Genomic DNA, 18,490 nt, shown 5'->3' with positions numbered 1-18,490 from the left:
AGAGAGATGTTTCAGGCTTTTTTTGGTTTGTTTTTTTACTATAAAGTGATAGATTTGGCCAATTGTAATTAAGGATATGATATCATTAGCAACTTGTAGGTTTACAGTAAAACACTTGTTGTCACAAAGAAAAAAACTTTCCCTCTCTCATTTTAATACACACACAAGTACACAAAAACACACAGGCTGCAGCCTCAGTCTCAGCACCACAGAGTGTGTAATTCTAGCAGGCCCAGGCTCTTCTACTTGGCCCGTCGTTTCAGATGGGAGTGGTCCAATCCCAAGGGGGTGATGTATCGAGGACAGGTTATAAGATCTGCAGTCTACAGTAGCCCTCTTGGGACACACAGAACTGGGGCCACTTTGTTCGCTACCGTTATTGTGCACAAGGGTTTCCCATGGATCAAATGTTACAGACTTCAAACCCTCTCAGCGCACTCGTAGCTGTTGTTCAATGAGCACGATGGGAGACGAGGCTGTTCACACACCATTTCTCATTGAGCTGAATAAGGCCACACTGGACGTGGTCCCAGTGGCTTGGTGGCTGGATATGGTGTGGGTAGTGATGGTGTTGGGCTTGGGCTCCACTCTGAGGGGAGATACTGTGAGTAAAGGCAGCGGAAGAGACAGAGGAAGTCAGCAGAGTGGGCTCAGAGTTTATAGCACAGGAAAACAAACTTCCCCTGCTCACCGAAAAAGGAATCCCCTCTGTTACACGCCACATATCTTACTACCTGAGTACATACTCAAATATTTTGCATTCGTACAATCTACAGTTGTAAAATACAAAGTACTTTTTTCTTTACTTGCTCTATTCTGAACTTCTTACTTCTAACCACTACATTTTGGAGGAAAATTCCTAGAATTTGTTAAATCCATCCCAGAGCAATTGGTTACTACATAACAACAAATAGTACACAGTGACACACAGACAACAAAACACAACAATTAAGAGCTTAAAAACCAAATAATACATAATAATGAATGAATGAATGAATAAATAAATAAATAAATAAATAAATAAATAAATGTAGTTTTCACAATCCAAGCATTAGTGACCAATAACATTGTGGATAATGTATCATTGGAACATATTTAATTGTGTAAAATTACTGATTGGTAAGCGACTCAGTGGTATATAAAAATATTACAGTTAGTCACCTATATATATACCAGGTCTTCTCTTAAAAAAAGTTCTTGATGAGGGACACATTTAATAAGTAAAAGAGGTAGGATGTTGTGTGTTTTTTGTTAAAAAAGAATAATAGAAAATAAAATTAAAAAAGGTAATTTAAAAATGAAATAAAATAGAATATATATATAAAGTATTTTCAGATGTACAGTAAAGGATCAGCAAACACAGTTTTGTCCACAAGGGGCCAAAGTTGACATAAACCAAGTTCCCCACAGAATCTTAAAAACACTTTTTTAATTTTAAGATTTAATTAAAGAAAATTGATATAGAAAGGCAGAGTTATGGCCAAGAAAAAGGACAATAGCAATCAGTAATACATCAAAAACATATATGCACTCTTGATTTATGTAAACATTCACAAAACGAAAATTAAGGAACAAAATCTATTCCAGTGTTTGTATTATATACTATATATTACAACACAGTCCATCACGTATAATTCCCAGCACATATACTCAGGAATTCTTAATATATACAGCATAATACCTTGACAAGAAAACAATAATAGCACATATGAATTTATTAAAACAAAAATAAATGAAAGAACAGTTTTTATTTTGTTCAGAGAAACATTTTTTCTATGCATAAATATGTGCACGCTGTATGGGTATGCATACTTGTGTGCATACAAAACAGAAAGCCTCAGTGCAAACATAGGTCTACAGGTCTACATATACAAACTGCGTTTTCCAATATACTGTATGTGCTCAAGAAGAGGCATGTATGAGAGAACACCTGAAAATGTAGACATGTAAAAAGGCTAAAATGAAGGGCAATTTGAATAGCACACTACAATGTACTTGATAAAGACAAAAAGGAATATATTTCTGTATGTTAAAATAAATGAATCAGCTTTTCGAATCATCTACTAATATTTAGAGGTGGCTGTGGCTCAGTGGTAGAGTCATCTTTCAATCAAGAGGTTGGTTGTCCTTGGGCAAGACAGTGAACCCTAAAGTGCCCCCAGTGCAGTGTGTGACTGCGTGTGAATGGATGAATTGCTGAGGTAACACCGATGGCCACTTTAAAAAGCAGTCTCTGCCATCACTATATGAATGTGGTGTGAATGGGTGAATGTGACATGTATTGTAAAAGTGCTTTAAGGGATCAGAAAACTAGATAAAGGGCTATATGAGGACAGTTTACAATTTTCCAATACCCTTTACCTCATGTAATCACAACAATCTGTACCCAGTGGTGCCAAGGGAGTGAAATCTGATCCACTCTTTGTTGAAGATGTGTTTGAGGCTCTTATAAAGTTAAATATGACACCCTTCCTTTTGTATCATGAAAAAACATCCTCTGATAAAAAAAGATCAAAATGATTGATGACAATATAATGAGAGATGGGAGACAATGGCATGGACAGCTGATATCTCACTTCAGCTGTCTCACCTCTGAGCTCTGTGAGTATGACTCCTCTAAATCATACCAGTGATTTAAAAAAAATGTCAATTTTTTTCAAGTAGGATCATTTTTCTCCATCAAGCTGTAAGATGTCAATTTTAGAACAATACTTAGATGAAAAATATGACTTATCAACCTAATATTTATTGTTAACATCATCATCAGTGGCATACAAGAATAATGTTATTGTGTTACTATACATAAAACTATTAATATCTATTTTTTTTGTTTGGACATGAATACATCTTTTTAGTTTTCTTCCAACCTTCAGCTCATTTGACATATAGGACCCCTTTGTCATGAAGAAAGGATTATGAAATAAGCTAAATACCTTTTTATTGTTTAACAAAAAAGAATATTTAAACATTAATGTATATAGAATTGTTGAAACCCTTGTATTGGACCGCATCCCTTAAATCTAGGTGTACATTCTCATCTTTATACAGACCACCCTAAAGTTTGCATTTTCCTGCTAAGCAAGTCACATTTCAGAACAAATTCCTTACCTCCATCTAGTGGTAGCAACTGTCAAAACAAGATCCCACTGAATTTACAGGTGCATCTCAGCAAATCAGAATATAATGAAAATAATGTTATTTTCCATCAACTTCTTAAGAAAGGGATTCATAGTAAAGGAGCCCCAACAAAGTATTGCATGTGTAAATGAACATACTTCTCAAAAGTTTACATTTCCGTATCTTTAAAAGATTTTTGTTGATCTACAGGAAATATTTGAATAATTATTTCACTTTACATGTAATATCATAATAGAAAATATGGTCCATGAAAATATAAAATTGTCCTACTTTTAAACAAATTATTAAATTATGAAACCTGTTAATAATCTACTTTAAAGACAAGTTAATAGACATTGAAACAAAGATTAGATTTAACATGAACTTTTTTAAGTTTCTCCATTTTTTCCCCCTGACTTCACACAATTTATTGGGAAACAAATCCAAGTGTCAGGATATTTTGCAAGCATTTGTATTCATGTTTACACAGTTAAACAGTTAGATTGAAACCTTAATTGCTGCAGTTTTGTGCCTCTCTGTTTGTGTATGTGGGTGTGTTTAGTGTGAGATATGCAAGATCCACATGGGACAAGCAAGTGTCATGACTGAAGTGAAGACAGTGAAAATCTCAGTCACACAGGTTAATGATTGAGAATACTGAGGACTGAATAAGGGCATTCAGCTCTGATAGTTAAACAGCTTATTACAGTGGTCAAAGAGAGAAATAGAGCGAGAGCTGAGGTGAGAATGTACTGACAGATGGTCTCACTAAGCACCTGTAAGTGCTGCCAGGATGCAATGTAACTGTTGTAAAGGATCAGAGTAATAAGCTGAGCACTGCAGGAACAAGGAGGAGGGGAAACGCAGCAGAGAAACAGACGGAGCAGTAGAAGATCGGACAACAAAGATCGGAGTGGACAACTAAATTAAATTTTGAAGACGAGAGAAATCCAGGATCATTGGCTGGCTAAATCTTTCACAGATTAACCAGATGGAGCTGATGAGAATTTATTGGAGGATTGGCCAGAATCGTTGGAAATTTTTGGCTCAGTGTGGATGGATGTACTGGATATTTCCCGGGCTGTTGAAGACTGGTCTCCTTGTCTGTATCTCGTAGAAAAACCTGATTTTGGAACTGCTAAACCATAAGGACCTTTTGCTGGAGACCAGAGCTGCTTGTTTTAATGTACTGGGCCCACTGTACTCTGATGACCCTTACATGTGGATGTTCATTCAGGAATGAACTGGACTCTTTTTCTTCCGTCAAAGTTCTTTAAATTTGTCACATTTAAAACACTAAGACCGGGAAGCAACAAGTTCTCTGTCACAACCAATGTCAGAGAACTCTCTTCTGTTTCTATACAAATTACCTTTAAGATAGACTGGAACTAGGACAACACTGGCCTCTGCACATTGCCTCTTATATATCTTAAGGAAAATGTAAGCACTAAAGTTTGTCTCAGCAGCAACAGGGGACTTTGAATTCAAAGGATGATTTATATTAAAAATGAGCTGAACTAAATGGGAACACATCTTCAGGGGAACTGTTGCTGCCACCATTCATATTTTCATTCAAATGTAGAATTGAATGTCAAGATTTGTTGATAGGTGTAGAAAATATCAGTTATCATTTTGGAATAAGTGTTGATAAAGTTGGTTTGATTTTGCTTAATTGACTGAATGAAAATAATGAAACTTCATGCAAAACAAGATTAACTCTCTGCACCAATGTGTCATATTGAAATACAGTATGTTTTTGTGCACAAGACGATAAACCATGAGACAAATATGATGTAACTATTGCTGGTGTCACAGAGTGATACAGTCTGCCAAGAAATGTGTTGTGTCTAAATATATATATTTGTATCTACAATTTACAGATGAAGATTTTATCAGCATGCATGGCTTTTTATCCTTTATCTTAATCTGTCAACAATCTACACATTAGCTTTAATGTGATTTAATTGAATTGTGATTTTCTTATATATCCAGTCTCTGCCTCGAATAAAAATACCAGCCTTATAAAACATTGGTGTGCTTGAACAGTCTACTCTTTGTTTTTTCTGTGTAGAGGTTGATGATGGAGAACTCAAGCTATCTGGTTCTTCTTAAGAAATGTAAAGAGGAGTATTAGGGTCAGGGAAAATTTAACAAAATAATGTCAGAAGGAAAGAAAATTGTCATGCACGTTGACAAAAGAAATTGAAATAATTTTTTACACATTTTGTTTCACAAATTCAATTTCAACAACAAAGGAAATAGTTGATTACAATGACTTCATACTTCTGCATTAAACTGTTTTGGGGTCCAAATGCCCCTCACTCATATTAAACATTTGCTCTCTCCTTATGTGTTGATTTGCTTGTGAATAAAATGAACATATCACTGCAGCATATTGAAAATATGATACACTCTGGTGGTTTGGAACAATACAGTTTTGTCTGGAAGTGTTTTGTCAACTTTGTACTCAAGTTTGAATTTCAACTTTTTCTCTGACATTTCAACTTTATTCTCCTTTCACTATTATTTGTTTCATCTTGGCCCACAAACTCTTCCGTATAAATGTGGGCAGAAAAGAAGATTCATAATTGAGTAATGATTTAAATATTCATATAGATGCATGCTGGCATAGCAATTCTGATAGTCACTTAAAAAATACATTTGTTTTTCAGAATAACAGATAATAATCTCAAATCCTTAGACAACAAGCTCGTTTATGGAGGAAAAGGAAAAGATCCATGCCCCATATGTTCTTGGCTTTACAGATGAACAATTTGCACCATTTTGTTAAGGCTATAATATTAATATCTTTTAACACATCACGGTCCTTTTGTTTGTTCAGTTGTATTTACTTAGCCTAAAATTACTGATTTGTCTGAAAGGGCTTAACTTTGGTGACCTAAGACACCCTCCTTAAAGTTTTGATTCCAATAAAAAAGTATTCGCCATGAAAATAAAATTTAGTTTTATAATATGTTGGTGTTTTTTGGTGGATCTTTAAAGTCTATCAAAGGGTACCTCAAATTGCATAAATAATGGACAGCCTATTTGAAACCACATTCTCAGCATTTGGATGCTACCATGTTTAAATTCTCTATGCAGAAGTAAATAATTTAATTATGTGTGATACATGAGAAAAAAACAAGGGTTGAATAACACCAAGCTAACATAGTTTATCAGTTTTTAGCATGGCTAATTTATTGGCCAGCTGATGTGCTAGTTAATAATATATTCAGGACAGTATGGTTAAATTTGCAGTGGCACAGTGCTTTCTGCTATAGCATAAATAAAGCTAACATCACATACCTAGAACACAGGTTCCCTTTTTTAATCACAATGCATCTGTATATTCTCTTTGGGTAAAAGCTAACATATCCTGCAGCATGTTATGTGCAAAAGGTTAAGTTTAGTGATACAGAGCAGGCAGCTGGCACCAAAGGACTCCATGCTCCTCAAATGCATATCTTCATATAGTATAATTTTAAAACTTAGTTTTAAAAAAAATGTTCCCCCAGTTAAGTTGTGATGAAAACATTATGACGTGTTTTGTTTGTTTGTTTGTTTTTTGTACCCATCTGGGATGATGATGATTTTAGCATGGCGGAAATTGACAGAACCGAACAAAACCAGCCTCAAGTGGCCACTGGAGGAACTGCAGCCAATGGCACTTCAACATGAGCTTCTTTTTCAGCCCTTTGCTGCTGGGGATAGGCCTACATGTAACCCCTCTGTATATGTTGTGTGAGTGGGGATTATTTTAGATCGATTTCACAAAAAAATCAACGGTGAAACACAATAATTTGCAGTTTGTAATGTTATGTTTTTCCAGAAGTGGGCGGTTCTGTGCTTGAGTTGATATCGTCCCGCCTACATTACCCAGAGTTCCACTTTACGTCAGAGAGAGAATGTTGTTTGGCAGTCACGTAATGTAGTTTCAAAGGTTGTGTACAATTGTCGCGTCCCCATATCTGAGAACACGATGTGACAGAAATATCAGACAGTTTACTGGTTGGTTTGAACGCTTAAAGCCTGGGAGTAGAAACACAACAGGTAAGAGTCACTGCTCCTGCTTTCTGTCCATGCGCTCTTTGTGTGATCCGAGGGATTTTAGCCGATGACCTAAATCAAGCAGGGAGCTCAGTAAACTAACCGTTGTAGTGAAACGCTGTTCATAGCAGGCACAGAGGTTTGAAATAACAAAATAAGGCAGAAAGAGTCACAACTTGGAAGCTCAGAGTACACATGTTTAGAGAGCTCGTAAATAGTCTATTTCTGTTATTTTGGAAAAAAATAACAGAAAATATTGCAATAATGGGCTGATAAGAATTAGAAAAATACAATCGCGATTTTTTCAATAAACCTGCCATTGATAAATGTTATTCTGACATAACATTTGAAAATTCTTTAAAATTCTCATCGTTTGAACTTGTAGGTGGGCTTACCAATTTTTATATTCATACATACCTGTGTGTTTACATTATTATGCTTACAATTAAACAATTAACAAAATATCCTCGATAAAGGTGTATAAATAGCTTACATGTATTATGTACAAAGTAAACAAATCTCTACTAGTAACCTTTAATAATTGTGAATTAAACAGATAAGTTTGAACTTACAGTTGTGCTCATAAGTTTAAATACCTTGGCAGATTTTGGGATTTTTTTTGGCCATTTTTTCAGAGAATATGAATGATAAGAGAAAACCTTTTTTTTTCATTCATGGTTAGTGGTTGGGTGAAGCCATTTATTGTCAAACAGCTGTGTTACTTCTTTATATCATAATTACAACAGAAACTACCCAAGAAACCATAAATTCTGCCAGGGTATGTAAACTTATGAGAACAACTGTTTATAGACCTGCTATCTTTTACCAGGGTTGTGTCACCTTCTTATTCTGGATATCTTCCAGTCAGATGACATGACTGTAAGAGAAAAGAAACAGGTTTGCCATTATATTGTACACTATTTGTTTTGCTCTGAGTGTTGCGGTCACATTCTTCGTCCTTGTTATCAGCAGATAACTGATATCTTGTAAAATTGCTTAGTCCAATGCAGTTCTGCTCTCCCTTTCTTTCTCTTTCCATATCTCTCATCTCTCTTTATCTCTCTCCTTCAGTCTGCCATCATGACTTCTTGACGTACGTCTCTTCTGTCATCACTATGAGTGTGCTGTTTTGGCTGTTGTGGTCTTCGTAGTTTTTCTCTTGGCTTTCTACTCCTCCAGCGTTATGGAGATTTGCGGAAGCAGCAGCCAATGGTCCTGTTGGGGACTCTACTGTCCTGGTACCTCTGCTTCCTCATCGTCTTCATCCTGCTCTTGATGTCAGCACGGTATGACACAACTGCAGCTGTTGAAGATATTTGCTCTGGTAACCAGAGTTGTATTTTCTCTGGAAAACAAAAGTTTAGCAGGATATGAGTTGCATGTGTTTTCAAAAATAACGTGTCTGAATTTGGTTCAGCTGTGTGTTTTTATTGTGTGTTTACTGTTTCGTCACCATTGTAATGTGATGAACAGCCTTCAAGTGTTACCTTACTGTGTAAACTCTGCTCCTCTTCCAGACCATCTACAAGCAGTGTGTGCTTGACAATGCAAATCACCACCTTACTCCTGTAACACGAGAAAGACGCTACATGAGACAAATGAAAATTCTCAGTTCACCCAACTGACAGGTGAATAAGATTGTTTGATTTACTGTTACTCAGGCTACCGTTTACTCATTTCAAGGCAATGTATTCCTCTAGATTGTGTGCCAAGGTGATCCAACATGATACAGTGAAGTGCAAAAGCAATCATTTTATCATCGTCTGACATTATATATATCTGATATATATGTCCCAAATCAATGCTGAGGTCTGTCACCCTCAGGACCTGAACACGCACATACTCACTTTGAATTTAAATGGCACTATAGCAAAGTTTTTGCACCGTTTTTAAACTGTATTTTATTATTTTATTAACTTACTCTTTTACACCCGCGGTGTCTCACGGAGAGATACCGCAGGTCTTTTCTTCCTGCAGTGGTCAGACTCTAAAATCAATTTTTTATATATATATATATATATATATATATATATATATATATACACAGTGGGTCAAAAAAAGTATTTAGTCAGCCACTGATTTTGCAAGTTCTCCCACTTAGAAAGGTGAGAGAGGTCTTTCATTTTCATAAGAGGTACACTTCAACTATGAGAGACAAAATGAGAAAAATAAATCCAGGAAATCACATTGTAGGATTTTTAAAGAATTTATTTGTAAATTATGGTGGAAAATAAGTTTTTGGTCAATAACAAAAGTTCAACTCAATACTTTGTAACATAACCTTGTTGGCAATGACAGAGGTCAAACGTTTCCTGTAAGTCTTCACCAGTTTTGCACACACTGTAGCTGGTATTTTGGCCCATTCCTCCATGCAGATCTCCTCTATAGCAGTGATGTTTTTGGGCTGTCGCTGGGCAACACGGACTTTCAACTCCCTCCACAAATTTTCTATGGTATTGAGGTCTGGAGACTGGCTAGGCCACTCCAGGACCTTGAAATGCTTTTATTTTTCACATTTTGTCTCTCATAGTTGAAGTGTACCTCTGATGAAAATTACAGACCTCTTTCATCTTTCTAAGTGGGAGAACTTGCAAAATCAGTGGCTGACTAAATACTTTTTTGCCCCACTGTATATATATATATATATATATATGTGTGTGTGTGTGATTTTAAGATATGCTTATTTTTTACCTCTTTAATTTTAATTTTAATTGCTAATAACTTTTTAATAATTGTTACTTTATCGGCTCTTGTTTGCTTTATATGTTTCTTTGCACTGTCTACTTTGTTACTGTAACACTTGAATTTCCCCATTGTGGGACGAGTAAAGGAATCTCTTATCTTAATTTTAGCTTATCTTTTTCTAGCTATTTCCTATGTTTAACTGTTGTTGTCATTGCTAGGGTCTGAGAGAGAAACGTAACATCAAATCATATGTATGCCTGGTGCATACTGCAGTTTTTGACAATAAAGAAGACTTTGAACTTTTGAACTTTGTTAAAGCTAAGCAGTGTTGATTTCTTACTTTACAAGTTCTCCAGTGTTGTCCTTTGCTTTAGATCACATGACTCGTATTTCCAGCTGCTTGCTGGAATACTACTTATATCTCATGTACTTCTCTAGTAGGCTTTCAGACTTTGAGTTAAATTGCTAATGACCCTACATTGATAGAAAAAAAATATTTGCCAGTAGTGTTTTCTCATTGAGGGTGGTGCACTCAGTTGCACATTGTAGAGAGCCATGCAGAGACTTGTTGTGTAATTTGTATCCAGTTGTAAATTCATGTCTAAGATTTTGACCCCCACCGTGACAAAATAATTTTGACTTAAATTCCGTTTATGTAACTCACAGTATTGAGAAATAACTTTCAATAAACCGTTCCATAAACAGGTGCACCATAAATTGAGCTACTAACAGTTTTTTTTGATATTACAGGATACCAACAGCTTGTGTGGAGCCATGGAGTTACATCCCAGATGGCATTCTGCCAGTGTTCTGGAGAGTTGTATACTGGACCTCCCAATTCCTTACTTGGTAAAATCCTATTCTACCCTGTACCTGCTGTATGCTCCACCTCTCATTAAGGTCACTGTGTTTTTCATACTGAAGTTTATTCTGTGTGTGTGTTTTATCTGTTTATACAGGCTGCTGTTGCCTTTCATGCAGTCGTATGCTCGGTCAGGAGCTTTTTCAAGAGCTGGAAAGGTTAAAACAGCTCTCATTGAAAACGCTCTTTACTACGGCACCTACCTCCTTATCTTCATCTCCCTGCTTATATACCTGGTCGCTCACCCAAAGTGGCATCTCACATGGTTAGTTAAACATACATAAACTACAGAAATATTAGATAACCAGTGTAACTTTTTAGCTGGAATGTGGTCAACACATTTGTTTAAAACTTTTGCAGGTCAGAGCTCCAGACTATTGGCATTACTGCTGCCAACACATGGGGCCTCTTCCTGCTGGTGCTGCTGCTAGGTTATGGCCTGGTGGAGATCCCACGTTCTTATTGGCTCTCATCCTCCCCTGTTTACCTGCTGGCCAAGGCCTACTTCAAGGCAGCAAAGATGGCTACTGAGAAGGCTGAGGCAGAGGAACACTTAGCAGATGTTATGGAGGTGAGGATTTATAGTATGGCTGCATGATATTGGAAAAAAATGATATTGTGATATTTTGTCCTACTGCAATATTTATTTTGATATGGAAAACTACAGGAAATTAAACCATATAAATTTGGTGTTGTTTATAATTTTTGACTTGAAATGTATTTACTTTAACAAAACTAAACGTATCTTTTATTTTTATCACACTTGGTTCAGCAATTAAACTGCAAATCTGAAAACAGAATCAGAAAAACTAGGCAATGTTTCACAGTTTTGTTCAATATTGTGATGTCAACAGAAGTGTGGTAAATAAACTACTATTACTACTATTTTAAAGTGCATTTTAGTTAAAACCACGTGTGGTTTATTTTGTCAATCAGCAGTTCATGTTTTATACCTTACATGTATTGCAACGTGTTTCTTTTGAATTTAGATGCATCCAAAAAGCAGCTTTTTTACCACTGAATTACCATCAAAAGCTTCATCTGCCTCCATTAAAACATTGTAAAAGCATGGCCATATTACCAAGGCCTTCATCTAACAGGTGTTTAATGTGTTAATTGCAAATTCTCATTATGCATTATTGTTAAACTTGCGATTTTGATGTGCAGCCCTATTTTTAGATTGTATTTCTGTTGTACGGGTGAAAAGAGAAGAGGCAAGAGAAAAGATGTGAACTGTTGCAAAATATGTCACAAGGTACCTTCACTTTTATTTCACGTTGACATGAACAACAATATTTTCTATATCCAGGAGGTGGCAAGTGTCCATGTATCCGTCAGGCACAACCACAGTCTAAGGAAGTGTGTTGACACCATTTTGACAAAGGTGAGTCTTGCTTCAGTCAAATTTGTCTTCAGCCAACACAAGTTTTATTGTATCCATGTTCAAAGGTATCTTACCCTTTTTTTGTGCCTGTTTACATGACTATCATTACAGTGTCCCACTGAGTACCAAGAAGAGATGGAAGAGATGTGGAAAGCTCTGGTGAACAAATCATCCTCCCCCCAAAAGAGGCTTAACTAGTCTTCATAAAAAAGTAATTATTATTTCTTCATCAGTTTGCTGTTCTCTTAATGGAAAAAAAATATGATATGATACTGTGAATAACAATTATTTACTCTGTTACCCGTATGTGTGTGTTCCAGGTAATCTTTGCAGTGCAGAGACACAGACAGGCTCAGGTTCAGTGGTCTATCTTGTTAGACCAGGCCTTCCATTTAGAAGATGTAGCTAAAAGCCAGAGCAGCCCTGTCCATCACTTCACCCATAGTATTCCCTCAGCACAGCACAATGGCTGGATACACAGATTCATCTGCACACCTGCAGTGGGTGAGTGTAGCTAGTAGGATTGGGTATCTTTTATAGAGAGAAGGGATTTTGTAATTAGCTCCCTCGTGTTTCTTTGACTTTTCTTTAAAACACTTAGAACATCAAGCGCTATTTGAGCCAGAAACCTTTCTCTCGTCATCAGCTGAAATCATCAATAATTGGGTAACTGCATAATTTAGCACTTTGGCATATCTCTAGTCATATCAGTCACTGACGAGATATTTTATAATGGTTCTTAGCATTAAAATGGTCTTAACATCTTGAAAGATCATGCAATAGTGCTATTTATTGAATTATTTGTGTTATGTAATCGTTCCTCTAACTTTTGAAACTCATACATGTGTGTTTGTGTGTGATTCTTGTCCTTTTCAGAGTGGTACTGGGAGTGTGTGTTCAGACAGATTTCCTACAGGCTGCTGGCAGTGCTCCTGTGTCTCCTCAGCAGCAGTAGTTTGGTCTGAGTGCACCTTTTTCAGCACACACCCTGTCCTTTCCCTCTTCGCTGTCTTTGTTCAGATGGCTGAAAAACAATACAACTACATTTGTATAGAGGTAGGCATGTGTTGAGTTAGGCATACAGACTAACATGCTCCCACCAGAGCTAAGTTTAAACAACTTGGACTTGAAAATCTACCCCGCCTTCTGTAAACATACTTGAATCTCTTCCATACATCTCTGGACTAAACACACTTGTCAGCCTCCACTTTTGATATGTTTTGATTTTCTCCACCAGATGGTGTGCTTTGTCAGCATCCTCTTCCTGTGTGTCTGCATCTACTCAACAGTGTTCAGAATTCGAGTTTTCAACTACTATCACCTGGTACCACATCACCAAACTGATGCTTACAGCCTGCAGTTCAGCGGCATGTATGTTCCTTAAAAGACACAATAATGTATGTTTATTTTATATTATGGACATCAGATATACAGACAGTATTCTGAAATACATGTGTGCCCCTCCTTTGATGTTTCTTCTCAGGTTGTTTTGCCGTCTCACTCCTCCTTTGTGCCTCAATTTCCTGGGTCTGATTCACATGGACTCTGCCATCTCACACCAGGACAGAATACAGACATCCTACACCTCTGTGGGTCCCATACAAACATGATCTTATGCAGTTATCTATACTTAAAAAAAAGAATAATACACACAGTACACACACACACAAACACATAATGTTTGTGTGTGTTTCCTTTCTGGAAAAATGAAAAAAATATATGTCAAACTCTGCATTAAATCCGAACAATTCCCCTCTTTCTCTTTCAGATCATGGGCTCTATGCGTCTGCTATCTTTCATATCTGATGGGTTCTACATCTATTATCCCATGCTGATACTGCTGCTCTGCTTTGCCACTTTTTACAGGTAAGCTAAAAGCCGCTTACAGCTTTATCTTACTTAGTTTAAACTTTTCATTCTGGTGTACATTGGTAAATGTTTTAAATGATGATACAGTGGTCAGATTGGATAACGTATATGTACTTAGATAAGCAAGAAGATTGGCAGTGCCATGTAATAACAACATTATTTTATTTAGAAACAGTACCCCATGACAAAGTTTGTCCAAAAGAGAGCACTGACTGTTTTAGACAGTATGACTGATGATTTTTATCTGTAAGAGTCCTGCTTCGTAATCCTCTACAAACTAATCCTGGCAAATATAGTTAATTTATGGTATGTGTTTATGTTTTAAGAATGTACCTCTATCCATTATATATACATATGTATATATTTAAATTTAGCAAATTGATTTCAGTATCAGCTTTCAAAATTCAGTAGCATTATTGCTGTAGTGCTTACTTTATTAAAAAATGTATGTCAAAATAGCTAATTAGACAAAAGTGCCTATGTTGTAACTTCATGAAGTCTCACATTGATTATAATCAAATGGTTGATCCTATTTCTTTGTCAATCTTCTTTTTAATATTCTTTGCATCATATTTTAAGTTGTTCAAACAGCGTTAAATTTAACAAGGCTGCAATGTGCTTTACCAAAAAAAAAAAGAAAAATGCAGTTTTAAAACAAGAAACAACACAGAAAGAAGAAAAAAATTACACAAAACACTGGTCTTTAAAATGCAAAACCAGGACAATTAAATCCAGCAATGCATTATAAATATTTAGGGAATATGCTAATGTTGTAGCCTGGAAACTCTAATGGCAAAAGCCCCATCCCTTTTCATAAAACATGGGGAACTAGGAACAACCTTTAATGCCACATCCACAAACAACAGTGGCAGGCACAAGGGGAATCAATATGTCCATTTGAGTATGTGGAGCAAGGCTTTACTTTTTTAGAGAGATCAATACAACTTAAAAATCATTAAAGAATAAAACAGGAGAATGTAAATAAGCTATCACACAAGTGATAATGAAAAAGCCATTACTCACACGTTGCAAAGAAAAATATATTTCTCAACATTCTTTGCTTGAAACATTGTATGGACCGTGCTCACAGCCAAGTCTCGCTCCACCATCTCCAGCTGGTACAAAGCTACTAAACTCATTCCTGAAGCATGATCCGGTAACCCCTTTTGTGCCTCCTTAAACTGGCTCACTGTGAGATTAGATTTGAGACCGTTTAGCTCATTTTTGAAGCTCAAACTGCCTTTCTGCTGTTTACATTTCCTTCACATACCTAAATAATATTCCTGTTCTTCCCTGTTAAGATTTGCCAATGAAGCCATGCTAGTTATTCACAGTGTAAGATTTTCTCAGCGGGGAACTGTCTGCTTACAGAACTGCAAAAAAAAAAGTCTAGCTTCTTTCAAGTCCTACTTTCCGGAGTTTGTTTGACCTATTTCTTGGATTTATCGTCATTCATTATTTGCACCCATTGGGATAAGTAGAAGCTGTCTGCACACTCAGTTTTTAGAGTTCAGACAACTCTCTGCTCTCTTTGTATTCATTTTTAGGCATCATTCATACCATTCCTCTTCATGTGGTCACCCAATGATGTAGTTTGTTGGATAACACATTGATGATGCACAGGCACTCTGAGTGGAAGGAATCTTCCCTGGGAATCCATTTGACTTGAACAATCCTTTTTATTGAAGAATATGACAAATGAAGAATATTTTTAATCATTTATTTGTAAACCTGTGTATGTGTGGTTTCTAGCCTGGGCTCTCGCTGTCTGAACCTCCTGGGCATCCATCAGTACATTACTGATGATGACTTGACCTCCGATCTGGTGGATGAAGGCAGAGAGCAAATCAGAAGAGGTAGCTTCCTCACAAATTCAATCACTTGCTGTTTTTACATCTCCCTTCAAAAATGGTTTTATTAGACTCAATTGATAATTAACTTCTCAGTTTTTCCTCTGTTGATTGAAGTAAATCCAGCTGTTATTAGATATGGCAGATTCTTTCACATGCTTATTTTGATTCTTTATTCATCAAATGTAATTGAATGTACATTTTATTTAGAATGGAAAGTTGTCATTCTGAATGCATACTCACTGTATTTTTAGTAAAAAAGAGTTGCATTTGCTTTTTTAACAAATACACTTCCATTTTTTTCTTTTATAGAAAGAAGAAAAAGACAGAAAGCTGAAGATGGAGAAAATAGGAGACGGGTCAGAGTTGTTTACTCAATCAAATAATTGATCTAAATATTTAGGTAGCAAAGGAAATCTACTCCCTCTGTTGCTCCCTGTTTCTACAGATTTAAGTGTGTCAAAGTATTTACGGCCCTTTGTCTGTTGCAGGCCTTGAGGGAGCGGTATGGAGTCAATGGGATTACTGGGCGGACCAGAGCTGGTTACGCCGAGATAAAAGATAACCAGAGCAGCCCTGTCACACAAACAAGAAAAGTGGTATGGATTTAAGACAGCGACTATCCTTATGAAATAAAACATTTTCTGTGATATGAGAAGACTGTTCTAACAGGTCTGTTATACATGATTCTTACTGAAACACTGCCCCTTGCATGAAACTAAAAGCTTCTATTTTAGCCATAAGGCAACTCCTCCATGAAGAGGCTTTTAATGTGTCAGGTTGGGTTACTTTGCCACTCCCATGACCTCTTTGTGACCTTTGCACAAGGGAGATATTCTGTAGTTTATACAGTGAAAGGGACTGAAGTAAATCAAGTTTTCAGCCATGTCATTAGAGCCACTAGAACACCTACACCTACTCTGCAAAAGAAATACGTGGGCAGGACCATTCAGTTTCACCCTAAAAGTGAAGGAAATTTGGCAGTATCTGTATATCATTGCCACAAACGCTTGATACAATTTAGCCCAGCACCATTTATTCACCTCACGCTCTGTTGCAGTTCACATTATTTGTGGAAAAAGATCACTTGTGTTTATCAGGTCTTTGTGCTTAAAGATGGCAATGATATGTCAACTTTAGAGTACATTGTGTACACATTGTTCCTTGTGTTTTTCAGATGTAACATTCATAAGAAGAGATGTGGAGACGGAGGAGCAGCAACGAGGCTTACTGCAAGACAATTCCAGTGATGAAGATTCACCAAACAGAAGGTGTGTTAGATAAACTAATGAATAAACAGATTAATATACGTTTGCTGTTGAATTGGAGCTAAACAACAATTTTGCAAATAAAACAATTGAAACAGGCTTTCATTGCTACCTCTCTCTCTCTCTCTCTCTCTCTCTCTCTCTCTCTCTCTCTCTCTCTCTCTCTCTCTCTCTCTCTCTCTCTCTCTCTCTCTGTAGGTCCACAGGAGGACGTTACCTGTCCCTGTCACAGTCTCAAACAAGAATCTTTGGTGATGTTTGATAGACTGAAGACATGACAGGAAAGCAAAACACCAGTACCTGCTGGGATCAAAAATAAAGGACTGAAAATGCATCATCAGAAGTTTGAATCCAAAAGACAATCCTGAGCCTCAAGAAGTAATGGGAAACCTAATACACTTGAGACATGGACTCACCATCAGGAAACTGTGAAAAATGAAATCAAAGCTCTCAATGAAGGATTTTATACTGTATCTCAGGAGATTCTGAAACTGGATTATTTACTGAGACTGTAAAGGGATTTAATGGCCCAAAGGCCTTAAGCTGTGTGAAGGGACAAATCTTGTGGAGTATAATTTTGATTTTTATCTTCTTAAACAATTGTGTTTTCCATTACCACTGTAGAATGAATGAAACTGAATTCACATATCCAAGGGAAAAACATCATCAGTCTAACTTATTTCATACTCTGTATTTTGTGTTTTGATTGACTTGTGTATGGCTCCAATGGCCTATTCCTTTTTTGTAAGAGTAAGCATGTTTTTGAATTATGTGACTTCCAAGAGATTGCATTAAAATGTGATCATTTCAACAAGTATGTTACTTGTGCCTCTTTGTTTATGACATAAATGATGCTTGAAGATAACCTATGGAATAATGTATGTCTACATAAATCTAAAATAAATGTTAGAATCAATTATGGACAATGTTGGCTATGGAAGAGGATTAGGGCCACTTGAAAAAATAAATAAAACTAAGATCAAAATTCTTTTTTATTATTATTCTGAGAAAAACATCAGAATTCTGGATTAAAGTCAGAATTCTGAGAAAAAAGTCTGAATTCTGAGATTAAAGTCAGAATTCTGAGATTTAAGTCAGACTTCATGTCAATGCAATACCAGGAACTGAAAACTTTTCACATAATGTGCAATATACTTAACCCAAATACCTCTTCCCCCCCATATTTTACATTTGTTTTTATAATATTACTTTATTTATATTTTCTTTTATAGATAATTTCTACCAGTTTTTATTTTATTTTTATTTATCACATTCACCTTCAGGAGCAGCTTCTAATTTCATTGTACACCTGACAATGACAAATAAAGGCTTTTTATTTCTATTCTATTCTAATTCTGAGAAAAAAGTCAGAATTCTGAGATTAAACTCAGAATTCTGATCTTTTTCT

At 36.2% G+C, this 18,490-nt stretch overlaps 1 protein-coding gene across 1 annotated transcript; it reads left to right on the top strand.

The window, feature by feature from the left end:
- Positions 1-463: 463 nt before the first annotated feature.
- lmbrd2a (LMBR1 domain containing 2a) lies at positions 464-17,904 on the top strand. Its single transcript, XM_034691515.1, is given in 20 exon segments — positions 464-604; positions 8,344-8,450; positions 8,766-8,792; positions 10,600-10,698; positions 10,809-10,976; positions 11,072-11,282; positions 12,021-12,095; positions 12,207-12,268; positions 12,270-12,306; positions 12,416-12,599; positions 12,972-13,029; positions 13,031-13,151; positions 13,333-13,466; positions 13,579-13,684; positions 13,864-13,961; positions 15,717-15,820; positions 16,127-16,173; positions 16,306-16,413; positions 16,992-17,085; positions 17,281-17,904. Coding segments are annotated over 19 exon segments (1,893 nt in total). The 3' UTR covers positions 16,998-17,085; positions 17,281-17,904.
- Positions 17,905-18,490: the final 586 nt, after the last annotated feature.

Source organism: Notolabrus celidotus, chromosome 9, assembly GCF_009762535.1.
Source record: "Notolabrus celidotus isolate fNotCel1 chromosome 9, fNotCel1.pri, whole genome shotgun sequence".
Taxonomy (NCBI): Eukaryota; Metazoa; Chordata; class Actinopteri; order Labriformes; family Labridae; genus Notolabrus; species Notolabrus celidotus.
Note: the sequence above shows the minus strand (reverse complement) of the source record. Positions and strands in the feature narration are given on the sequence as shown.